General features: G+C 39.3%; 2 protein-coding genes and 2 long non-coding RNA genes across 6 annotated transcripts; all 4 read left to right on the top strand.

Annotated features, from left to right (window-relative positions):
• Window positions 1-503: 503 nt before the first annotated feature.
• LOC146682949 (uncharacterized) lies at window positions 504-3,027 on the top strand. 3 transcript variants are annotated; one of them, XR_014917496.1, is made up of 4 exons: window positions 504-1,976; window positions 2,121-2,207; window positions 2,291-2,450; window positions 2,792-3,027. It is a non-coding gene; the product is annotated as an uncharacterized LOC146682949 (long non-coding RNA). The 3 variants fall into 3 exon arrangements; XR_014917495.1 differs by lacking the exon at window positions 2,121-2,207; XR_014917494.1 differs by having other exon boundaries at window positions 2,121-2,450.
• Window positions 3,028-10,041: 7,014 nt separating this feature from the next.
• Window positions 10,042-11,593, top strand: LOC146682948 (protein S100-A10-like). The gene is made up of 3 exons (XM_085446538.1): window positions 10,042-10,135; window positions 11,053-11,202; window positions 11,337-11,593. The coding sequence occupies exons 2-3, from the start codon at window positions 11,074-11,076 to the stop codon at window positions 11,496-11,498; spliced, it is 291 nt and encodes a 96-aa protein (XP_085302664.1). The 5' UTR covers window positions 10,042-10,135; window positions 11,053-11,073; the 3' UTR covers window positions 11,499-11,593.
• A 1,753-nt stretch (window positions 11,594-13,346) lies between these two features.
• LOC146682947 (uncharacterized) lies at window positions 13,347-15,145 on the top strand. The gene is made up of 2 exons (XR_014917610.1): window positions 13,347-14,292; window positions 14,384-15,145. It is a non-coding gene; the product is annotated as an uncharacterized LOC146682947 (long non-coding RNA).
• A 1,878-nt stretch (window positions 15,146-17,023) lies between these two features.
• On the top strand, window positions 17,024-19,070 carry LOC146682946 (ictacalcin-like). Its single transcript, XM_085446150.1, has 3 exons — window positions 17,024-17,105; window positions 18,409-18,554; window positions 18,768-19,070. The coding sequence occupies exons 2-3, from the start codon at window positions 18,417-18,419 to the stop codon at window positions 18,906-18,908; spliced, it is 279 nt and encodes a 92-aa protein (XP_085302276.1). The 5' UTR covers window positions 17,024-17,105; window positions 18,409-18,416; the 3' UTR covers window positions 18,909-19,070.
• The last annotated feature ends 3,478 nt before the right edge of the window (window positions 19,071-22,548 follow it).

The raw sequence follows: 22,548 nt of genomic DNA, 5'->3' as shown, positions 1-22,548 counted from the left end.
AACATCAGAAATCACTTTTTTTTCAAGTTTTAGGATCCTCAGATCAAGTTTAGTTGTTGAATTTTCTGAGGATACATAAATTTATTTTTATGTACTATATCTTTGCTTACGTTAGTAAATAGCCTCTGGTCAACAGGAGTTATGAAAGAGTTTGTATACAAAACACAAAAAGTAGCTGCTTTCCCAAGTATGACTTTGTGTTGTTTTACCTACTGTCTGCAAAATACAGTATATAATGACCAAAGTCTGGAATCTGTAGGCTAAAATACGCTACTTCAGAAAGTAGCCAGAATGAATCGTCCTACAGCTATGTTACAAACGCCGTTCCTTCGCTTGACCCCAGTTGCCCTCGTCTGCTCCCTTGCAACAATGTTCTTTTATTGAGGTTACATGAAGATACATAAGTTCATTAACATATGACGTATACATACAAACAAAGAGTACCTTGCCTGTGCGTTGTGTAAATGTGTGGGTGTGTGTGTGTGTGTGGGGGGGGGCAGAATGTGACCCCATAAACGACCTCCCTAAACCTGCTGGTCTGGAAGTCCAGCAGTTCATCTAAACAAAAGGCACTCAGACTAAAACAGATATAGATATGTTTATCCAACCATGAAACAATAAGATCAAGGACCTGATTCTGGACTATTGCGCCAATTTCAGGCTTAGGGTCACTTCTGGGGCAGTTACTTCATGCTGGCACCGCCTCGGGAAAGGTATAATAACAGGCTGTACCATCTCAGTTACGCTCTTTGCCCTTGCAATGAACATGGTGGTAAAGGCTGCTGAGGTGGAGTGTAGAGGGCCGCTAACAAGGTCAGGTGTTCGTCAGCCCCCTATCAGAGCCTATATGGATGACCTCACCATTACAACATCATCAGTCCCAGGATGTAGGCGGAGCTTGCAAGGACTTGAGAAACTCATCTCATGGGCAAGGATGAGTTTTAAACCTTCCAAGTCAAGATCTATGGTACTGAAGAAGGGCAAGCTCTCAGGAACCATTATTCCATCCATAACGGAACAACCAGTCAAGAGCTTGGGGAAACTCTTCGACTCCAGCCTGAAAGACTCTAATGCCATTCAGAAGGCAAATGAGGAGCTGGGAGTGTGGCTCATTAAGGTGGATAAGTCCGGCCTGCCTGGAAGATTTAAAGCCTGGATCTACCAGCATTCCATCCTGCCCCGAATCCTGTGGCCCCTGCTTGTCTATACAGTTCTAATAACTATTGTGGAATAAATGACAATCCAACAATACAAATCTAACAAATGCAATAAGCAAAAACTGGATTGTTCTTCAAAAAGACTGCCATAGCTATTCACATGTCTCAGTGTTTCCTCCACAGGTGGAAAGTTTCCTGACAGGTGTGTTCAATAATGACCTAACCAGCTCTCTGTTGGGTGTGTAGACTACTTCCTTATATTAAAATTCCTGTTTGAACAATGAACATGAGATATGCATGCCTCAGCTGTGTTTGACTCGGTCAATGTGTTTCATTACAAAAGTGCCGCTTTACTTCAAGCTGTCGCTAGCAATCAGAAAGTGTTTCTTTTTGTCTTTCGTCAGATCTTTTATTGAACTGTGCAAGTATGCTCATCAACACTAGGCCAGGGGAAGAATTATAACTGCAACAAAGAAAGACCATTATTACCCACACCTGGTCAAAATGGCAAAAAGGAAAATCAACCATACTAAAATAAGTAGGCACACTATAAGTAAACCAGTTCTGAAACTGAAGCTACCAGTCCTCCAACAGAAATCAAGTATAAGAAAGCTATACCTATTTTAGTGATTGCAGTATAAGGTGGCCTCTTGAATTTGCCTGTATGCGAGGGCCTCCAGGATGGAAGCGGTTACATATTTTTAAAAAAATGCAAACCAAGTTGCTAATCAGGAAACAGACAATGGGAGTGTCACGAACACCCTTTTGAACCTCGTGGAGGTGGTTTTCTCTTCGCTCTATTGACTCTGCTGAATCCAGGTAGGAGCAGATTCTTCTGTGACTTTTTTATTGTTTAGATAGAAACTAGACAAATTTTGTTTCTTGTGGTTGAAGATTGATCTGTAATTATGTTAAACTGGCTGGTTTTTGGTTCTACTCTGACTGCATGTATTTTGTTTTAAGGTATTTGCTTCAGTGAAGCTGCTCTTCCGTTTGACATATGTAAAACTTTTAGTTAAGAATCACATTTTTAAAAAGTAAAGAATTATTGTAAGTACAGTCTATCTACATTTCTGTCCCTCTGCCGATGCATGCCAAGTAATATTTTATGATCCATTTTATTTCTTGTCCAGATTCTTGTACAGCACTGCAAACATGTCAGACCCAACAAGACTGGAAATGGCATTGGCTGCAATGTTCAGTGCCTACATGTCCTACCAAGGAGATGACAATAAACTGACCAAAGAACAATTTCTAAAATTAGTGAAGAATGAACTACCCTTACTTTCTCAGGTAAGGGAAAACATTGTACTAATTAACTGCAAATGATCACAATAACTTTGGTGACATCCAGACACTTTTAAAGTGCAATGTAAATGTTTAAGGCATAGTTTAGCATTAAAATCTAGCCCTACAAATCTATTGAGTTTGCAAATGTATCATAACAGCCTGACTAAAAGCATGGACCAAGAGATAATTTTTTTTAAATAACTAATTTAAAAAAAACAAAGTATTATTAAACTTGGCACTTTTTTTGTTGTGCAAAAAAAGTGCAAAGGTTTTTTTTGCACAACAAAAAAACTTTGCACTTGTTTCACTTTCCAAGTTATTAAATGTTTGTTTCACCTTTGCAGGGAAAAAGTGAAGATGAGCTCTTCCAGTGTGTCGACCACAATGATGATAAACGTGTGGACTTTGAAGAGTTCGCCTCACTGGTTGCTGGTTGCGCCTGTGCAAGCCATGACGCCCTCCAAGAGGTCATGAAAGAACTGGACACAAAAGGCTGCCCAAAGTAAAGCACTGCTGATGTGGAAAGAAACCCAATATAGGCCTTCCCTGGATTCACATTAAAACAATAAAGTTTGTCAAAGTCAAAGATTGTGCTTGTTTTTTCTTTAACTTAAGGATGCATAGAAATGTTTGCTAGTTGTCTATTCACACCTCTGAACTAGTTGTTTCATGTTAGGATATACCCTTATTGTCTGCTTTTCTCACTTTACCCTTATCATAGGGTTTGAAATAAACCCTATTATAAGGTTAATGTAAAGGATTACTTTGCAAAAAGGTAATTAGATTACGGTTACTTCCCTGTTCTCTTCCACTCTATACAGCAATAACTGATATAGATGTGCTTCTGCCATAATATGTTTACAAACCCTGCCTGCAAATGTTCACGTTTTCAGAAAAATTGGAGATTAAAAGAAATTAACTGTCTCTTTATCTGAACAAACATTTTAAATGGTCTTCAGTTAATAGGTACGCTTCATCAGACACTAGAAGGCAATAAATTAGTTGCCTTCTAAATTGTTTATTACCATTAGTTGCACAGTAACCAGGTAGTCTCAGTGTGCAGCAAATGGCCTTGAGGTGCTATTATCTTTAAGAAAATAAATCAATAAATGAACAAGGATAAGTCTTCAAAACACAAAGCTTTCTTTATTTGGAAAAGCTTATACAACATTGAAAGTTACAGTAGTAGAATGCGGAAACTTTGATAATGATGACAGACATGGGAATAGATGCTCAAGAGTTCCCTCTGCTGGTGAGGAATATTTCATTGTGGTCTGACATGTTTTCAGTTTGATGGAGAGGAAACAAGATGGCGGAGTGAGCAGCAACTTTACTGCAGGCGTCCGAACTTTTTGGCTTTTTTTTGTCCTGAAACTCTGAATTTATTAAAAGCAATAACCCGTTTTTTGCGCTTTTTGTGCACTTCAACCAGCCACTGGAGAACTAACTGTAAACCAGCTTTAATTTGTAATTTGTCCGGGGTTAATTTTGATACTTGTCCTATGATCACGATGGATCATGACTACAACGTTTCGGTATTGAGGGAGGCGTGTGACGAGGAGGATATTCAAGATTTGGAGATCACTGACATGACTTCCAAGGACTCCAGAATCAACTGGGCTCACACTCCGACGAAAAGCCCTAACCCGAAGAAAGCAAGAGGGGTGCGAGCGCAGCCGCTGGAGGAGGAGGACACCGCTGCAGCAATCTTGCAAGCAGTCAATGTGTTAACGCAAAAGATGGATGAACAGACGGCGTTGCTGCGTAAGTTTGAAAAGCGCATTGACATGAACACGGCGGAAATAAGAAAACATAAAGAAAGTATAGTAGAACTCCAGGAGAAAGTTGGTGAGCTGCAGAAAGAAAACAAATCCCTGCGCAGCTCCTGTGAGGAACATGCTCGATATAAGAGGAGATGGAACCTAAGGCTGACTGGTCTTCCTGAGAAAGATGATGAAAACACGAGAGAGTCAGTTATCGGGATTCTCACCAGAGTTGTGCCCTTGTCTGTGGATAAACTGAGAGAGACTGTTGATACTGTTCATCGGCTGGGAAAGAAGGGGAACGCTGCATCTTCCGGGTCCCCGAGAGCCATAATTATCCAGTTTGGCATGAGAACGGTCCGGGACGACGTCTGGAAGAAATCGAGGCATGCGAGGGTTTGCAAGGAGATGAACATCCACTTCAAGGAAGACTTCTCCAAGGAAGATCGGGAGGCTCGAGTTAAGCTGTGGCCGCTGGTCCAGGATGCCAGGAGTAAGGGAAAGAGAGCGTTTTTGAAGGACGGCTACGCTCTGATTGATAACCAAAGAGTGGACCCGAACTGATTTTCTTTTGTGTGACCTTTTACACCTCTCAGGTATGCTGCTGTTGATTAAGCCTATTGCTTAGCATGTCATTTAATTTAAAAATTTCCCGGTTGTTAAGGGTTATTGCACTGAATAGTTATTTTATACAGGACACGGCTGCTCGTTCCTGCGTGTCTTCTTAAGTTTCTTTTTCTTTTCCCCAATACCTTTGTAATAGTGTTATATGTTATCTGTTATTTCCTTGAACGTCAGGGGGCTAAGAAACATTGTGAAGCGTAAGGCTATCTTTCTTTTTTGCAAGGAGCAACAGGCTAACTGTGTCTTTCTACAAGAGACCCATTCGGCAGAGGCAGACACAAAGTTCTGGAAAACACAGTGGGGTGAATCTGTTTTCTTTAGTCATGGTACGTCTCACTCAGCTGGAGTGATGATTTTATTTAATAGGTTTCCGGGAAATGTCATAGACTGTAAAAGTGATTCTGATGGTCATTGGCTGATGATAGTGTCAGAGATTAATGGTTCAAAATACATTCTGCTGTGTGTATATGGTTATACTAAGAGAGCTCAGAATAAGAAACTTCTAACCTTCCTTTGTGAACAGTTAGAGCAATGGAAATTGAGCTATCTTGTTGACAAAGTTGTTGTGGGGGGAGACTTTAACATAGCTCCTGATCCCTCTGTAGATCGTCTTCCATCCAGGACCTCATGCCACAGTTACGATGAAAGTATCCTTAATTTGGTCAACAAAGTTAGTCTCTGTGACGCTTGGAGGCTGAAAAATCCATCTGTATCTCAATTTACTTGGTTTAATTCATCTAATAATGGTCAGTGTTCCAGGATTGATTACTGGTTAGTCTCTAACAATTTGATCAACAACATTTCTAAGTGTGAAATCTCCGCTTCCCCTCTAACTGATCACTGTTTGATTTCCTTATTCATCTCATTAACCAAGGTGAAACATCAATCCCTTATTTGGAAATTCAACAACAACCTTCTGCATAATGACAACTTCTGCCTTGAAGTGAGAAATTTAATTGTGGAAATTGATAAACTAGATATGTCACATGTGAGCAAATGGGAATGGTTTAAATTCCAAGTTAAACAGGTAGCAATTCAAATTAGCAAATCCATTGCTAAACAGAAAAGACAGGAGCAACAAAGCATTATTGAAAGAATTAACAGGCTATGCTGCAAACAGGATTTATCTCTGGACGAACATATACAACTAAACACTTTTCAATCTCAACTAGACAAAATGTTCTTAGAGAAAGCCAATGGTGCCTATGTTCGTTCAAGAGCCCGGTGGATTGAGGAGGGTGAGAAAAACTCTTCCTACTTTTTTAATTTAGAAAAATACAGACAATCAAATAAGAAGATTCAATCACTGAATATCAAGGGGGTTTTGACTGAGGACCATGACAAAATAAACGTGGAAATACTTCATTTTTACAGTAACCTTTACAAGTCAACCTATTCAACGGAGAATGGCACTGTGTTTCTGGAAAGTCTTAGAGGCCTTAATGGGACATTGGATGTGGATATAAAGGTTCGTATGGAGAGTAAACTTGCAATCGAAGAGCTGGACAAGGCAATCGGACAAATGCCCAGGGGCAAATCACCAGGTATTGATGGGCTAACAGTGGAATTTTACTCCTTTTTCTGGCATGACATTAGATTAACTCTTTACAGTGCTTACTTAGAATGTATCTCATCAACTAATCTTTCACCTACAATGAAACAAGGTTTAATCACTTTAATTCCAAAACCCAACAAAGACAAACTACTTCTGGATAATTGGAGACCCATAACCCTTCTGTGTAATGATTATAAATTACTGGCTCATGTATATGCGAACCGATTAAATGATTGTTTAACACATTTAGTGGATGAATGTCAGTCGGCGTTTATAAAAGGAAGACATATACACAATCACATTAGATTGATTTTTGATATGCTTGATTATCGCCAGTATATAAAGACAGAAAGCTTAGTGTTGTTTTTGGACTTTTATAAGGCTTTTGACACGGTTGAACATCCCTTCCTGCTTAAAGCCTTGAATTTCCTGGGTTTTGGGGATAACTTTTGTAATGTGATCAAAATGTTTTACAGTAACATTTCTAGCTCTGTCTCGCTTAACCCTGGAATGACACCTAGGTTTGAAGTGCAGAGAGGTATCCGTCAGGGATGCCCTATTTCCCCCAAATTGTTCATATTAACCACTCAACTGCTGGCACTTATCATCCAAAAAGACCCTGATTTGTATGGTATTAACATTTTTGACAAGGAATTCAAAATAAGCCAGTTTGCTGACGATACTGCACTGTTTTTAAGAGATAAATCCATGGTAGCTAAAGCGCTTAACACTATCTCATTATTCTCCCAGGCGTCAGGACTATGTCTGAATATTAACAAATGTGAATTGTTACCAATTCACACGTGTTCTGATTCTAATATAGCTTCTATAAGAGTTGAACTGGAAGTTAAATATTTAGGTATAGTGATTTCTAAAAATATGTCCCGAAGAGAAGACAACAACATCTGCAATCGTATCGTCGACATGAAGAAATCCCTTAGTCGTTGGTTGACCAGGGATATCACTATATTTGGCAGAGTCATCCTTTCCAAAGCTGAAGGTATCTCTAAATTAATTTACCCATGTCATTCTCTTTATGTTTCTCCCCAAAATATTAGGAAAGCCAACTCAATTATTTTTCAATTCCTATGGAAAAACAAAACCCACTATATTAAGAGATCACAGTTGGTTAAAGATTATGAGAAGGGTGGTGTCAGAGCCTTAGACTTTGAATCAATGATCGGAACTTTTAAGATCAACTGGCTCAGAGCTTGCTTATCTCAGTCTGATTCCATGTGGTTTCATATACCCAGATCTTTATTTAAGGAACTAGGAGGAATTGATTTTCTATTAAAATGTGACTTTGAGACTAGTAAAATACCTGTTACACTCTCTAATTTTCACAAACAGATTCTTCATTTTTGGAAAATGATGTTTACACACAACTTTTCTCCTCATATGTCGACCCTATGGAACAATAGAGTGATAACTGCTAACAAAAAGACATTATTTATCAGGAACTGGTTTGAGAGTGGTATCTTGTTTGTAACTGACTTGCTGGATTTGAGTGGTGCTCTATTGGATTACGTGTCTTTCTCAAAGAGACACAACTTTAATTGTCCATTAAAAGAATACAGAAAAGTTTGCTGTGCTATCCCTTTGGCCCTAAGGCAGCTGATACGCAACACAATGCTACACTCTGAGGTCAATCCAGCGCTGCCAAACCTAAAAATTGGTAACTGCATCCTAAATGATAGTAAATGTAACAATACATTTATCAGTGTGAATTTTAAATCTATTCTTTTCCAGGGGTTTAACTCAGGTAGATATTTGCAGGCCCTTCATGGGGACCAGTCACTCATGGAAAAGGCGTTCTCAAAATTCATTCAGTGGCCTGTCTCCCCAAAAGTAAAAGAAACTCATTTCAAGATAATTAATAATATATATCCTGTGTCTGAATTTTTAAAGAGGAGGTTTAAATTTGAGGTTAACCAGTGTGCATTTTGTGATTCAGCCTGTGAAACATTACACCATTTGTTTTTCTCATGTCCTGTGTCAGCTGCCTTTTGGTTAGAACTACACAGCTGGTTATCCCTCAAGATCAACGATATTCCCCAGTTTAGTATTTCTGATATTATTTTCTATATGGCTAAACAACATCCATCTGTCTCTACTGTGATTAACATTGTCATCCTGTTAGGTAAATACCATATACATTGTTGTAAATGGAGGAATAGAAAACCATCCTTTACTTGGTTCATCAATGACTTTAAACATTATTTCATGTCACTTAAAAAACTGAAGTCAAGCAGATTTGCCGCAATCTATGATGACATCTCCCATTTGCTACTGTTTTGATTATTACCTATATTGTGTATCAACCTGTGCTCCTTTTAATTTCTTCCCCATTAATACTGTGGATCTTTTGTCTAGCCCCCTCCCCCCATATCCTTGCTGTTAGTTTTGTTGTATTGACTATGTTTTTTTTTTTGTTTTGTTTTTTTTTTATCCTCCACGAGAGTTCATTTGCACTATAATGTATTATTTTGTTTGTGACTGTATTGTTCCAATTGTTAATAATAAAAAAATAAAAATAAAAAAAAAATGTTTTCAGTTTGATGGAAACTCAGTTTACAGCCCACATCAATGCTTCCCTGAGTAGCAGAACAGACATATGACTACATTGGTAAAACTGATACAAGAAATCACTGCTAAGGGAGTCTGATAATAAGAAGAGAACTGCTTTAACCAAGAAACAAAACTCTGGAAATCTGGACTGACGAGTACTGTACTTGTAGCTCTTTCAGTTAAAATTATGTATTTATGGATAACAGCAAGAAAAATACCGATCATTGATACATAGCGTGATCAAATAGGTTAAAATAACAAAAGTTGAGTGCAGGAAAAATTGCAATGAGGTATTTTGGTGATTTTTATGTTCAATTGTGTCCTTTTTCTCCTTTGTTAGTAAAATGAGACACAAACCTCTAAAAAAAAAAGAAAAAAAAAGACAGAACCGATCGAGTTGTTATTCAAATACAGCTTTAACACTTGGCTGCAAAGCGTGCCATTTGTAATACCCTGTTTTCACCACAATGTGGCGCACTGTATCCACCTAGCTATCTGTCGTCCATCTTTGATATAAAACGCTTTTCAGGATAATAGGAGTAAAGGTTCAGGTTATGATAGGAATATAAATGCAGATAATATGAGACAAAACAGTCCTTGAAGCCACACTGGCTGGATTGCCTCTGTTGTGGATGATAGCTCTAGTTTGCAGAATTGATCTTGTACTCAGCAGAATGCTGCTGATTGGCTCTTCTTTAGGTATCAGTCTTACAGGTAAATTACAGATTTTCGAAATTACAGTAAATACTTTTTAAAATCCCTTAAACCTAAGGTGTGTTTATTATGAGAGATTAACATAAAAAGGTAGAGCGTGTGTGTGGGAGGTGGGCGGTGGAGAGGGGCGGAGGGTCAGTTAAACCGGTAGCCTAAACTTTAATGAAACTTTATCTTAAATTCCACAAAAACGGCTTTTAGCTCTTCTATCAGCAGCAATAGTAACTTTTTCCTTGTTTTTAAATCAGATGACTGAACTTAAGCTAAAGTCGTACTAATATATTTACTGTCCTATTACAAACCTTTCCAGTGTATTAACTGTTCAGAGAGTCCAGCGTCTGCAGAGCCACAGTGTGAGTCAGTGCGCACAGCCAGGGCGGCGCCTGACTATAAAATCTCTGTTGCTTGTTGCAGACGTCTGAACATTTGCACCTCTTCTGTTGCCACGTCCCAGCAACTGTACGGTAAGAAACTTTCTGCTCTTGTCCTACAGGTGTGGCTTTGCCACGATGTTTTTTTTAAAATATAAACTTTAGTTGCTAAAACATACAGATATACAGCTAGGAGGTGTGAGAATAGTGTTTCATACTGTTTAACCTACTTTAATCCGCTCCCAGTCACTGCTTTGTATTTACTGAAGCTCCCTCTGTGAATTTCTAACGGTATCTAACGGATCCGTGTATTTCCTCTGCTGTTAACTAAGTTAGGCTCCAACTTTTAGTTAGTTTATCTTGTTTCTTTCTCTTGTTTTCAATCTTTCACTATAATTACACTTTAATTGTTTTTCCAGTGTTATGATTATTTTTATTAATAAAATATATAATTAACATTTTTACATTAAGCTCTGATTCACATTTAAGACAGTTAACTAGGTCTCCATATAGTAAATATAAGCCTTTGTAAGGGTGTGGTTGGACTGTGGGCATGTACACACATGTGCTTGTTCCTGCAGTGTCCTATCTCATTACTCACATTGAATCCCACCATTTTGGGTCTAACTTTTTTCATTTCAAGTTGTTCACATTTTCCATTCTCTTGCGCACAAATAACACACCCTCCCTCCTACTTCTCCTTTCTTTTAACTCTTACAGCTACAAAGACAGTAACTCAAATGCTGAGATTTTCTGTATTTTGCACAGTGGTTTACTAAAATTTCAATGACATACCTTTACTGTCTTCCCACGAGCATCACTCATCAGTGAGAAGTAAAACAAAGACCCAAATGTGTCAGTTCCATCAATAATGGATGAGTTTAACAGCATCTCAACCAAAGCAGCTTTCATAAATGCTTTCTATGGACTTGTTTGGAAAATGTCAGCTGAAGTTAAACTGACTTGCTATCAGTTGTCATAGTCAACATTTTCTGAACATTGTTTTTCAGTCTAAACACATTCCAGCAACCATGCCTTCAGAACTGGAAAACTGCATGGAAGGACTCATCAAGGTGTTCCACCGTTACGCCAAGGACGGTTCGCTCACCCGGCAAAACCTCAGACAGCTAATGGAGGCTGAGCTTTCCAGCTTCCTTAAGGTGAGATGAGACCAAAACGTAAATTGTGCAATCACACTGCGCATCATTTACACACTGTAATCCAATACTATGCCACTTCTTGTGCAATCTCACTGTTGCTGATGTATCCTCACACACCCTTTTTTTAAACACAGTGTCAAAAAGATCCTGCTGCTGTAGACAAGATCATGAAAGACTTGGACGCCAACGGTGATGGTCTTGTGAACTTTGAGGAGTTTGTTTCTCTGGTTGTTGGACTGTCTGTTGCATGTGAGCAGTGCTATCAGCTGCAAATGAAAAAGACTGGAAAGAAGTAGGAAGTACAACAGTGGAAGAGAAGCGACCAAAAAGCATTGCTTTTTGTTTTTTTTTTGTAAAGTTTTGTTCATTAAAAGTGCTGAATCATTTTAAATCTCTTGTGTCTTGTGTTTCCTAACTATCTAATCTTTAAGTTAGACAGATTTGTCCATAAATCCCCTTCAACTTTTTATACATGTGTTTTTTTTAAGCAAGCACCAGAACCATTTCCATTTGAGAAGCTGGTAAAGCTTAATCCAGACAGCTTTCTCTGTTGGCTTTGTAACTGAGTGAGTACTTTATGTTTCCCCGAGTGTTAAAGGGCAGATGAGCCACTCCCTCCCAGACAAAGTCCCTGCTTTATCACTGCTCTGAGGAATCTGCTGAATGTTGTAGGCATGAACACACCTCTCTCAGTGAGGCATAAACTCTCAGAGGATGTTGCAACTCTATGAATAAAACGGGTGATAACATTGCCTAGTCAGTTTGATTTGTATTTTGCAAGCCCTCAACTGACTCACAAGAACAGCACATCACTGTTCTTGTGCAGATCACAAAAATCCCACCATGTTTCATGTCTGGTGAAAGTTGAATAACACCAGAGAAAGAGGAACAAGATAACCCCTTCACCACCCGTCTCTCATTATCCTTACTGAACAGAACAAATATCTTTTCTCTAAAACGAAGTCTTCCAGGCAGCCCTACCTCTCAGGAATGCTCCAACAATCAAATCTGTTATTGGTAGACTGTGAGCCACTGTTTACTATGATGGCCTGCCGATCCCAGTGAAGTCATCAAAGCTTTTACTGCCTGAGAAAAGCCTGCCTGAAAGGCTAAGCCCAGGAGGAAGAGGTCTTCTTGAGCTCTTGGCAAACACCGCTTTGGGCAGGGCTTAACTACTGGTTTGTCAGTGTTCATGGATACTGGGAAAACACTGAAGTTGCTATGTGACTATGTGATGAGTCTTAAGTGTGTGCGTGTGTGTGTAGCTAAAGTTTGCACCACTTGGTTTACAGAAGCACCACACCCATGTGACCCACAGCTGAGATTCCGAAACTGCTGCTTTTTCAGTGCATTTCCTTGTGTTTAGTGCCTCCTGCAGGCTATATGTTTATCATGTTGCCTAAAAGAAAAGAAAATCATCATTTGTCTAGATGAATTACTCTTTGATCTTACCAGACGCTGATCGGTGACACCACTGTATGTGTCATGTCTAGTTTTCTAACACAGACTTTCTAATATAGTAATAATGAAATTTGTCGCAACATTTTTCTCACTGAAATAATCCTGCATGCTTTTGGTTTTAAAGTTGCTCAAGTCATTCCTGGCGGGGGCGTTCTGTGGTGTGAGTTCGGGGTGTACCAAATATTCACTGTGGCATGCCACGCCCATCTTGGACACACCAAAAAAAAAAAATCCCCTCTCTGTGGAAACTTGTTAAACAATAACATTAATGTCCAAAACATACCAACCATCCCCAACGTCCAGTCTGCATGCAGATGTTGCCATGGGAAATAACTATTGTGAACCTGATACTGATTCAATTCACAGTTACATTTAGTTGTATGTTTTTTTTATTCCCAGTGTTCAAATGTGAGCATTTGAAACCAATAGACATTTAAATCCCACAGTTTAAAACCTATACTTGGCACTTTATCCAAAACATTAATATCACCTGCTTATTGTTTTGTAGGTCCTACTCAAGCTGCCAACACAGCTCTGTCCCATTGGACCTGCGTGTTTGGGAGAGGAAACTTTGTGTCCTGCTTGATTCATCGAAGCCCAGCCCTGCATCCCACAGGACACAAAGTATCCACAGCAGGGCTGGGCTTCGATGAATCAAGCTTGTTCAAATTGCAATCTGGGTTTTGGAGTTGTACCCCCTCTTCTGCCTTCAGGGAGTGAAGGCAGAAGAGGGGGTAGAAGGTTATATTGAAAAAGGCAGGGTCAATACATTTCACCTGTCAGTGGTTTTAATGTTGTTGCTGCTGCTATGTAAAAATGGTAAATGGCCTGTATTTGTATAGCGCTTTACTAGTCCCTAAGGACCCCAAAGCGCTTTACACATCCAGTCATCCACACGCACATTCACACACTGGTGATGACAAGCTACATTGTAGCCACAGCCACCCTGGGGCGCACTGACAGAGGCGAGGATGCCGGACACTGGCACCACCGGGCCCTCTGACCACCACCAGTAGGCAACGGGTGAAGTGTCTTGCCCAAGGACACAACGACCAAAACTGTCCAAGTCGGGGCCCGAACCGGCAACTTTCCAATTACAAGGCGAACTCCCAACTCTTGAACCACGATCGCCCCAAAATGTGTATTTTATAACCTGATTCTTCTGTTTCACTTCTCTTCTGTTCTTTTATTGATAGACACACAGAGAGGGAGCTTTGAACCAGTTGAACTGACAGAAGTTGACACCAAAACAGGTTACCAAAATAAAGTGTCACGGACCCGGCTCTGGAGGACTCGGGGGTCCGTGAGCAGTTTGGTCTGTTGTTGTTATTATTATTATGATTATTATTATTATTGTTGTTATTTGGTGATGTGTGTGTCTTTCTGCACAATGCTGCGTTAGTCTGTGTTCCACTCATTATATGTATAGGCAGGGTGTGGGTGTGTACATGTGTGGCTGGAGGATGGAGAACAGCCACATGCAGGCCTGATGGGTGTGCCCCTGCAGGAGGACTGGCCACACCGGAAGTTCCTGCCACACACCTGTTGGTGATCAGGGCTCGTTGGGGGAGCTACTTAGGAGAGTGTTGGAGCTCCCACCGGCGTGGGATCATTGAGTTGTCGACCCAAGTTAGTGTGTCTCTGTCAGCGTACAACGGTGCTGTTCGTGTATGCCTGCCGGGGTTGGTGTTGATGGCTGTTTTTGTGGTTTTCCCCCCAGGTGGAAGAGTGGACCAGAACGGCAGCACACACAGGGTGTGCGAGAACACAACAGCGGGTAGCACGAGCACAGACATTGGAGGGGAGCACACACACACAGGATTCAAGGGAGCAACGGGGAGTTATTGTGTTTACAGCCTTCGCTGTAAATAAAGTGCACTGTTTGTATTGCAGAACCATGCGTTTTGGGTCCTCATTCCCCCATATCCCCATGGTCTGCCAGCCAGACCGTGACATAAAGAGCCTATGACCTAAAGGTTTAGGTGCATACATGCAAACTGCAAACATGAGACAGTGGTAAAATCTAACCATGTACTTCTAGTTAAGTATGTTTTGAAGAATTTGCAAGTTTTCACCCACCTTAAAAAAACCTTGTTTACAAGGCAAGGTTTTCTAGCGCAGTGTTGTATGCAGTTTTTTATGTTATAATAAATTTAGTGCATGAAGTTGAGTGTTTTACAAATGAGGCACTAAACTTATTAATTGAATAAACAACAACCAGACTGGCTGTAAAGGCCTTGAACATCAATACATGGAAACATTAATTTACTCCCTCCAGCTAAAGTCATGACATATGAATGATAATATTATGCATGTCTTGTAGCCTTTCACTTCAGTTTTTACTTTTGATACTTCAGCTGATACAATGAAGATGATAGATGCACATATGCGTACATAATTTTAGAGCATCTTTTAGTGCAGTTCTGTTGAGGTCTTTTTTTTCTATTATTAGTGTTACCTTAATAAAACTCTTGAATACTTCCTCCAGTCATTTCCTGTGATTTGTATCTTAAACTGTCTCTGCTGCATACCTCCAAATAGTTTCCTTGTAGATGCATGACTTCATTATTTCTATAATCCTAGCTACAAGGTTCTAGGGTGACATTCACTATGCAGCATTTGCATGACGTATGTCTTTCTGAAGAAACAACTTACATTAGAGCACACATGGCTGGAGCTGGACACTAAAAATGTCTGTTTGTAACCACTAGATGGCACATATCTGTAATTATAGTGTTAAAAATTGGTCTGAGTGAGTGTGATTAAATCCACTCCAGTTGTACTGAACAAACAGTTTTGTGTGTATCACAGCTGGATATGACACAGGATGTGGTGACCATGGATACTCCCTCCATTATTTGGTAAATGTGAGTGAGTGAATAAGATCGAGAAAAAGGCGACAGGAAGATGTGTGACTCATGATTTCCACACAGTGAAGAAGGATGGCACAATGTTTAAAAATGCTGTGAATGATGGTGACAGTGAATTCTAACCTATCATCTGCTTTCAGCTGCGCTTTGAAGTTGTTAATTACAGGACTAAACAACGCCCAGACCAATGCCAGAAATATCTAATTCAAGTTATGCAACAGGCCACACGGACAGGGAGAAACAAACATGCAAACAGAGTTGCCACAGTGCAGCTTTTTTTCTTTTCTTCCTTCCTTCCTTTGCTTTTTTTTTGGACTCTGTGACTTTGGTTTTGGGGACATGACTATGAGTCACAGCCTCTCTGCAAAATTGTAAAGAAGAGTGGATCCACTCACAACCATAACAATCAGTGCTAGTGAGTCACTGTCCCCGTGTTTTTACTTTAACATAATGTGCATCTCAAACAAGTCAATAAAAAAGAAAATTTTTAATTACATACAAAAGAAACACACCAGAAATTAGTTGGTACAATTAAGGGTTCCTGCGATGCACGTTTTGCTTAAAACATACGTAACTGTTCATTTCTTTGGTCCTATTGTGCCAAGCGGTAAGTTTTTAAAAAGAGGAAGTGGGTTTGGTCATCCTGTTAGAAAAGTCAAAAAGAATTTTAATGCATTTGTAGAAAAACGGCATTTACATAATAGCACAAATGCTTCAAAATCATGTATGAAATCTTGTAAAGATCAAAGTTTCTTATTCGGGGCAAAATTACTTCTAAAATCTCTAAAAGCAGATCAAACATTTGTCCCATGACTCCACCACCAAAAGTCACAAGAAACTCGTTTATGACGGAATGAAATGTACGAACCAAACTGTGGACTTTCTTTTACAGAATTAACAAAAGTGACTTTCAAATGGAGCACAAAACGTGATTCAGTTCACATGTAAATGCTGCTTCCCTCCTTTCATCAGCAAAAGCCTCGAAGAGAGATGCCACAAAATGCTGCTCATGGGGTTTCCCCAAAATATAGTCACATAAAGTCAATCAAATGGGTGAAATAAAAAACTGTAAATCAACAATAAACATAACATTTTTATAGTCTTGAATCCATCACTGCAAAAAGGGTATTTTGTAAGACTGTTACATGACCATTATTTATTTAATTTACTTTAATAGTCTCATGCAAAGAGTCCTCTTAAAGACACAGCACCCCAAACTTTACATTTCATATTTTATTGTCTTTTGTTCTGCAGCAATTCCAGATTCAAAAGCAGTCCTGAGATCATAACGTCAGAAACATTTTGTAAGACATGCTGCAAGTTTTTAGAATTCTCCAAATCCTCAAATTCAAACATTCACTGTAACAGCACACGAGTGTCGTGTTTGTTAAAGAATATGTTTTAAAAAATGAAGGAAGGAGGAGTGGTTGGAGATGAAAGGAGCATTCTAGAGGGAGGGGGGAGGGATACTGGGTGTGGTGATGTATAAAGCATCTTTGCCACCCATTGGTTCATCACAACAGCTCTACCAAGATCAACAGTAGCCTCCAATTGTCTTAAACCTCAGCACTGGTGAGTAGAAAATCCTACAAGTGCTTTTTTTGTTTGTTATCTGCTTTTATTTGCTCGCTCTGGAAACCTTTCCTGGGTTTTCTTGATTGTTTGTTTGTTCATTTTGATCAAGCAATGCTCATTACAGTTAGTTTTGTATGAATGCACATTAAGAATTAGCAGAAAAGTATTGATGAACTGCAAAGTTTGTCACATCCATGTGGACTTTAATGTTTAAACTTCTCTTCTTGCTTATGAAACTTGATGCTGCAAAAGACTGAGCTCATTTTGTCTAAATCCCACTAACTTGTTTGGAAACTCATTTTTACGGATGCATTAAAGGGTTTTTTTGGTTAGCAGCACCCCTCGATTCTCACCTTTAACTGCAACCTAATTGAGGAATGAGGTTTTGTGCTCTCTTTCCTTGTAACTCCCTTCGGTTTCCAAACTCTCTGATGCCAAAGTTTCCTCAGCTTAGTGTTCCCTAAAGAGGGGAAAGCACTGTATGACTCACAACATAACCACTAGCAAATCTCTTGGGTTTATACAGTCAAGTGGAAAGAACGCATAATTTAGATATACTATGTTAGAAGAACAGACATCTGATGTTGCTTTGGGGACTTTAATTAAGCTGCAACCTGCTTCCTTATCTCCTTCTGCTGTTGCCATAACAATGTCCTGTGTCACTTGGCAGAGACGCTACATTAGAGACCGCTGAAAAGGGAAATAAGAGTGGTGGGGCCCAGGTGGATATCTTGAGTTTATTTTTATCAAGCTCCACTGAGAACCCAGAGAAACTTTGGCAAAGACAAACAGTAATATCAGCCACTGTTTTCTGCTATGACCTCCAGTATGCACTTGCACATGCATATGTTTTACTGCATGTTTACATATATAATTCCAGAATTTAAATATATTAGCAATTTAATTTGCAGAAGTGGTTCAAAAGTAACTGAAAGGAGCTTCATTGCATCATTATTTTAGGCAAACCTAAAATGGACCTCACAGGGTTAAACGACTCAATCTCTTTCACTCTGGTTTTACCAAACAGGCCCTGCCTATTCCCCTTTTTCTCCCTCGTTTACTTCTAAATAATTCCTCGTGTTCCAAATATCAATGATGTCCTTTGTTAAGATCCTACATTTGACCACAATACCACGTGATTCAGCCTAATCTGCACCAGATAATGAGTCATAGCAGAATTATGTGTAAACGTTATTCAGAGGAGGCATCTTTCTTTAATCAGTGTGGATTTCCTGTATAAACAAATACCACTGCAGTCTCAGACGTAACATTTTGTTTTCCTTCTGTCTCCCTAAACTAGCCCTAATCATGTCTGACATCCAGAAGGCTATGGCACTGCTCATTGGCGCCTTTCATAAATACTCTGGCAAGGAGGGAGACAAACTCACCCTAAGCAAGGGAGAGCTGAAGGAACTTCTTCAAAATGAGCTTGGAGACATATTTGGCGTGAGTGGTCTCTATCCTCCCTCTATCTCACACCCAGTAGGTTGCCTGAAAACACTGCCATACTGATGCAGAGCTTTTACTTTGAGAGAGTGGAAAATACACAGATTTTCCCCTGTGGTTTGCGCAACTATTTGGGCAGAAGTAGGCTGAGCAGTTCTTTGTTTTATGATCACTTAGTGTCTAAATTCAAGCTAACACTTTTCTCCATTGCAGAAATCCACTGACAAGGCAAAACTGGACAAGATCTTCAAGGATCTGGACGCAAACGCGGACGGCACTGTGGATTTTCAAGAGTATGTCACGCTGGTCGCCTGCCTCACTATGCTCTGCAACGATTTCTTCACCGAAAAATAAGGATCCAAGCGCCACCTTGCGGCCAACTGAGAGAGCTGCCGTTCGGTGACAGGAAGTGTCCCTTGACAGCTTTTTTGAAAAAGATATAAACACAAATATATGACACTGAATTCAAACTTGTACTGAAATCCAAAATGAAATAAATCTTTTTTTTTTCTCTCTCTGAAAGACTAGAGTTGCATTTTGTGCATTCTTTAACTGGGAGAACTATTTGTTCCAGTATTGAGCAATTGCAGAATCTTTGGAAGGCTTATGATAACAAGAATGTTTGCCTCGGAAATCAAAATCTTTCTATCAGCAGAGTTCATGCTTTGCAGCTGAAGTATCGTCTAAGTTTCCTAAAGTGTCTTCAGGAAAGGAGCAATACCACTGCAAGTTCTGACAGGAAGGATGTCACCAACGCTGACAGAGATGCAGAACTGAAAATATCTACCAGAGCAGGCTTTTTGAAGTTGCACTGAAGAAACTTTTGAAAGAAGCAAGAACACAAGCCTGATCTCACTAATAAAAAGTGAACTTCTTAAGCAAAACATCCTTATTATTATTATTATTAACCTTTATTTAACCAGGAAAAGTTCCATTGAGATTAAAAACCTCTTTTGCAAGGGAGTCCTGGCCAAGAGGCGACAACACGTTAAAATTACAAAGTTACATACATATTATAAATAACAATTACATTTTAAAAACATTTTTCTCCGGCTCTCTCAATCTGGACTTAAAAGCATTTAATGAAATAAATGCTTAAATTTAACACACTCTGGGTTTCAGTTTGGCAAAACACATGTTGCATGAAGTTACTTTAATACTAGCAACTCATTTGAGCCCCAAGCCTTGAATCATTTGGGGTCTCAGAAAACTTTAGGTTTGTTTTTTTAGGGGTTTTTTTTCCTTCTGAAGCTTTAATAGTCTGAGGGCCTAAAGTGATGTTACGATACCCATGGCCATTGTTGAATCAGTTTATTGACTTTATGACACGTTTCTGCTTGTGCTGCTATTATGTTACATTTTAGCCAACTCCATTACTCTGTAATTGTAGTTTGAAGTCACATATTCTTGCTTTAACTCAGGTTTCAAAGTCGTCTGCAATAACTTTACAGAGACACAGCAGGTAAAATAAGTACAGAGCACATCCCCGGTTTTCTAAGTAAATATATTTCTAAAGGCGTTTTTCTGCCCACCAGATGTTGGTAACAACCCATTCAGTTCACATGCGCAACAAAAAAAAAAAAAATCACACAATGAATTAAGATATGTGTAATCTTCAGAAATGACACAGGGGGGAAGTATTGAATGCATGAAGAAACATTTCATGTGTGGATGTGATCGGTTGTTACTGACATCTGGTGAGAATTTCACATCAATAACACCTTTAGAAATATGTTTACTTAGAAAAGTGGTGACATGTTCAACACTTATTTTAACCACTGTACTTTTTTGATTGTTTGAATTAGCTACTCTGCCTTGGTCACTAGTTATTCTTCAAAAATAGGGTGCTGTGCAAAAGTCTTAAGTCAACCTCCATTTCTTCATATTTTGCTTCCAAACAGCCAGACTTTTTTCAGTCTTGAACAATAGTGCTTCAGACTTTCTGAAAGTGTCCCTGGCCTTTGAGTGGCTCCAAAGCCTCATTAGAAATATTCTCAGTGGAAGGAAGCTATAAAGAAGTCATTCTTAAGATAGGAAAACAAGGAGAAAAGACTGCTATATACTAAATTACACAAATATTAGAGGGGGACGGTATCTTGCAACAAAACTGTGATGGACAATAGAGAGAAAAACAACACACAAAATATTTTTAATGTTATTAAAGAGACCTGGAGAGCTAATCCTGAAGACTACTTAAAGAATTGACTAGAAAGCTTCCCTAATATGCCAAAGAATAAAGGTGGTCATACCAAAGGGTTTTTTTTATCATTCAAACTCTGTTTTTGTTGTATGTGATGTATTGTCTTAGAAAAAACATAAAGGACATGGACATACAGCACATGACTCCACATGACACATTGCATGTATAACATTTAAGTAACTCCTGTAAGACTGAGAATGAATTAATACTTGGGGCATAATATAGCATTCCTGTTTATTTCATAGCTTTTGTTTCATAGTTGCATAGTGTGTGTTGCACTGCTGCATATACAAACCCATGATTCAGTATTTGTAAAACCACATTTAGCAGCAATAACTTGAAGTAATCACTTTATCTATTTAGTATGACTTCATCGGTTTCTTGCACTGCTGTGGAGGAATTTTGGCCTACTCATCTTTACAATGTTGCTTCAGTGCATTGAGGTTTGTGGGCATTTGTTTTTGCACAGCCTTCTTAAAGTGCCACTACAATATTTTTATCTGGCTGAGATCTGGACTTTGACTGTGTCATTGTAACACTTTGAGTCTTTTCTTTTTCATTTATTCTGTTGGAGATTTGCTGCTGTTCTTACATTTATTGTCCTGTTGCATGATCCAGTTTCAGCCAAGCTTCAGCTGTCAGACAATTGGCTTCTCAATTGACTCGAGAATACTTTGGTATACAGACGAGTTCTTAGTCAACTTAATGACTGCAAGGTGGCCAAGTCTTGTGGCTGTAAAACAAGCCCAATCACAATCATCACAATCAGTGGTTATGCACCTGCGTCTGTCTCTCTAACACAAAAAAAAAGAGTCACACCACTAATTAGAAGCTGGAGATTTCAAACATCATTACTTGAAAAACAAGACTTCATTAATTATTTTAAAAAGCAATGGGCAATGTATTTCGATAACAGGAAAGATAGTAATGCAAGGAAAATAATATCTTACTGTTCACATAAGATAAATGTAGCGAGTAAAAGCCATCGAGTAACCACTAAGGGCCTCTGTACTACCCGTGCAAACTTTCAGCCCCAAAGCTCTTACAGGAACGAGCCCAGAATAAACGGGACAAGAGGGTAAGTATAAGCGAGATACGTTACAGTTTATTATTTTTAAAAAAATAGCAGCTCAACAGTACAGCAGTAGGCATACTTAACGAATGTGGGAGGGGTGGACAGACGTGTGGTTCTGAATAACAAGAAACAAGGAGAAACAATTTTCACATATAAATATAACACTCGTCACTTCCCAACATCATGCCAATATAATGAACTGTAACACAAATAATCAGCTGAATGCTCTGACATAAAGTCCCACAATCCCATTTGAACAGGCAGGAAACAAGAATACCTACATATCTCAGACAACAGAAAGGACCTAATGCCCCCAAATTAGGAAAGGTCGCAATTACATGGTCTTCAGTGCCCTCTAGTGGCTAAATAACACAACCACGGTACACAGATCCAACCCGCAACAAATGCTACGGTGGTAAGTCACATGCCTCTACCAATCTCGATAAATCTCCTAGCATAAACCCCCTGTTATCAATGTCAAAGTACAACCCGTGCTATAAGTGGAAATAGACTCGTAGAACTGGAGGGATTTTGACTCACATTTGCACAGGAACGCACACGGCTGGAGATCGCTATTCCCCCACACTCATGGAGAAAAACATGGCTAGTGCTCCTCGGACTCGTGATACGGCAGGAGCGTCGTAAAAGCATGTGACGTCATCACCGCAGCAAACAGTAAGAACAAAGTGGAACTTGCAATTGAAATATAAGGAGACTTT

The sequence above is a fragment of the Copadichromis virginalis genome, linkage group LG22, assembly GCF_057382275.1.
Source record: "Copadichromis virginalis isolate Kocher_CV1m ecotype Utaka linkage group LG22, C_Virginalis_male_GT1.1, whole genome shotgun sequence".
Classification (NCBI taxonomy): Eukaryota; Metazoa; Chordata; class Actinopteri; order Cichliformes; family Cichlidae; genus Copadichromis; species Copadichromis virginalis.
This window is presented reverse-complemented; position numbering and strand designations above follow the sequence as displayed.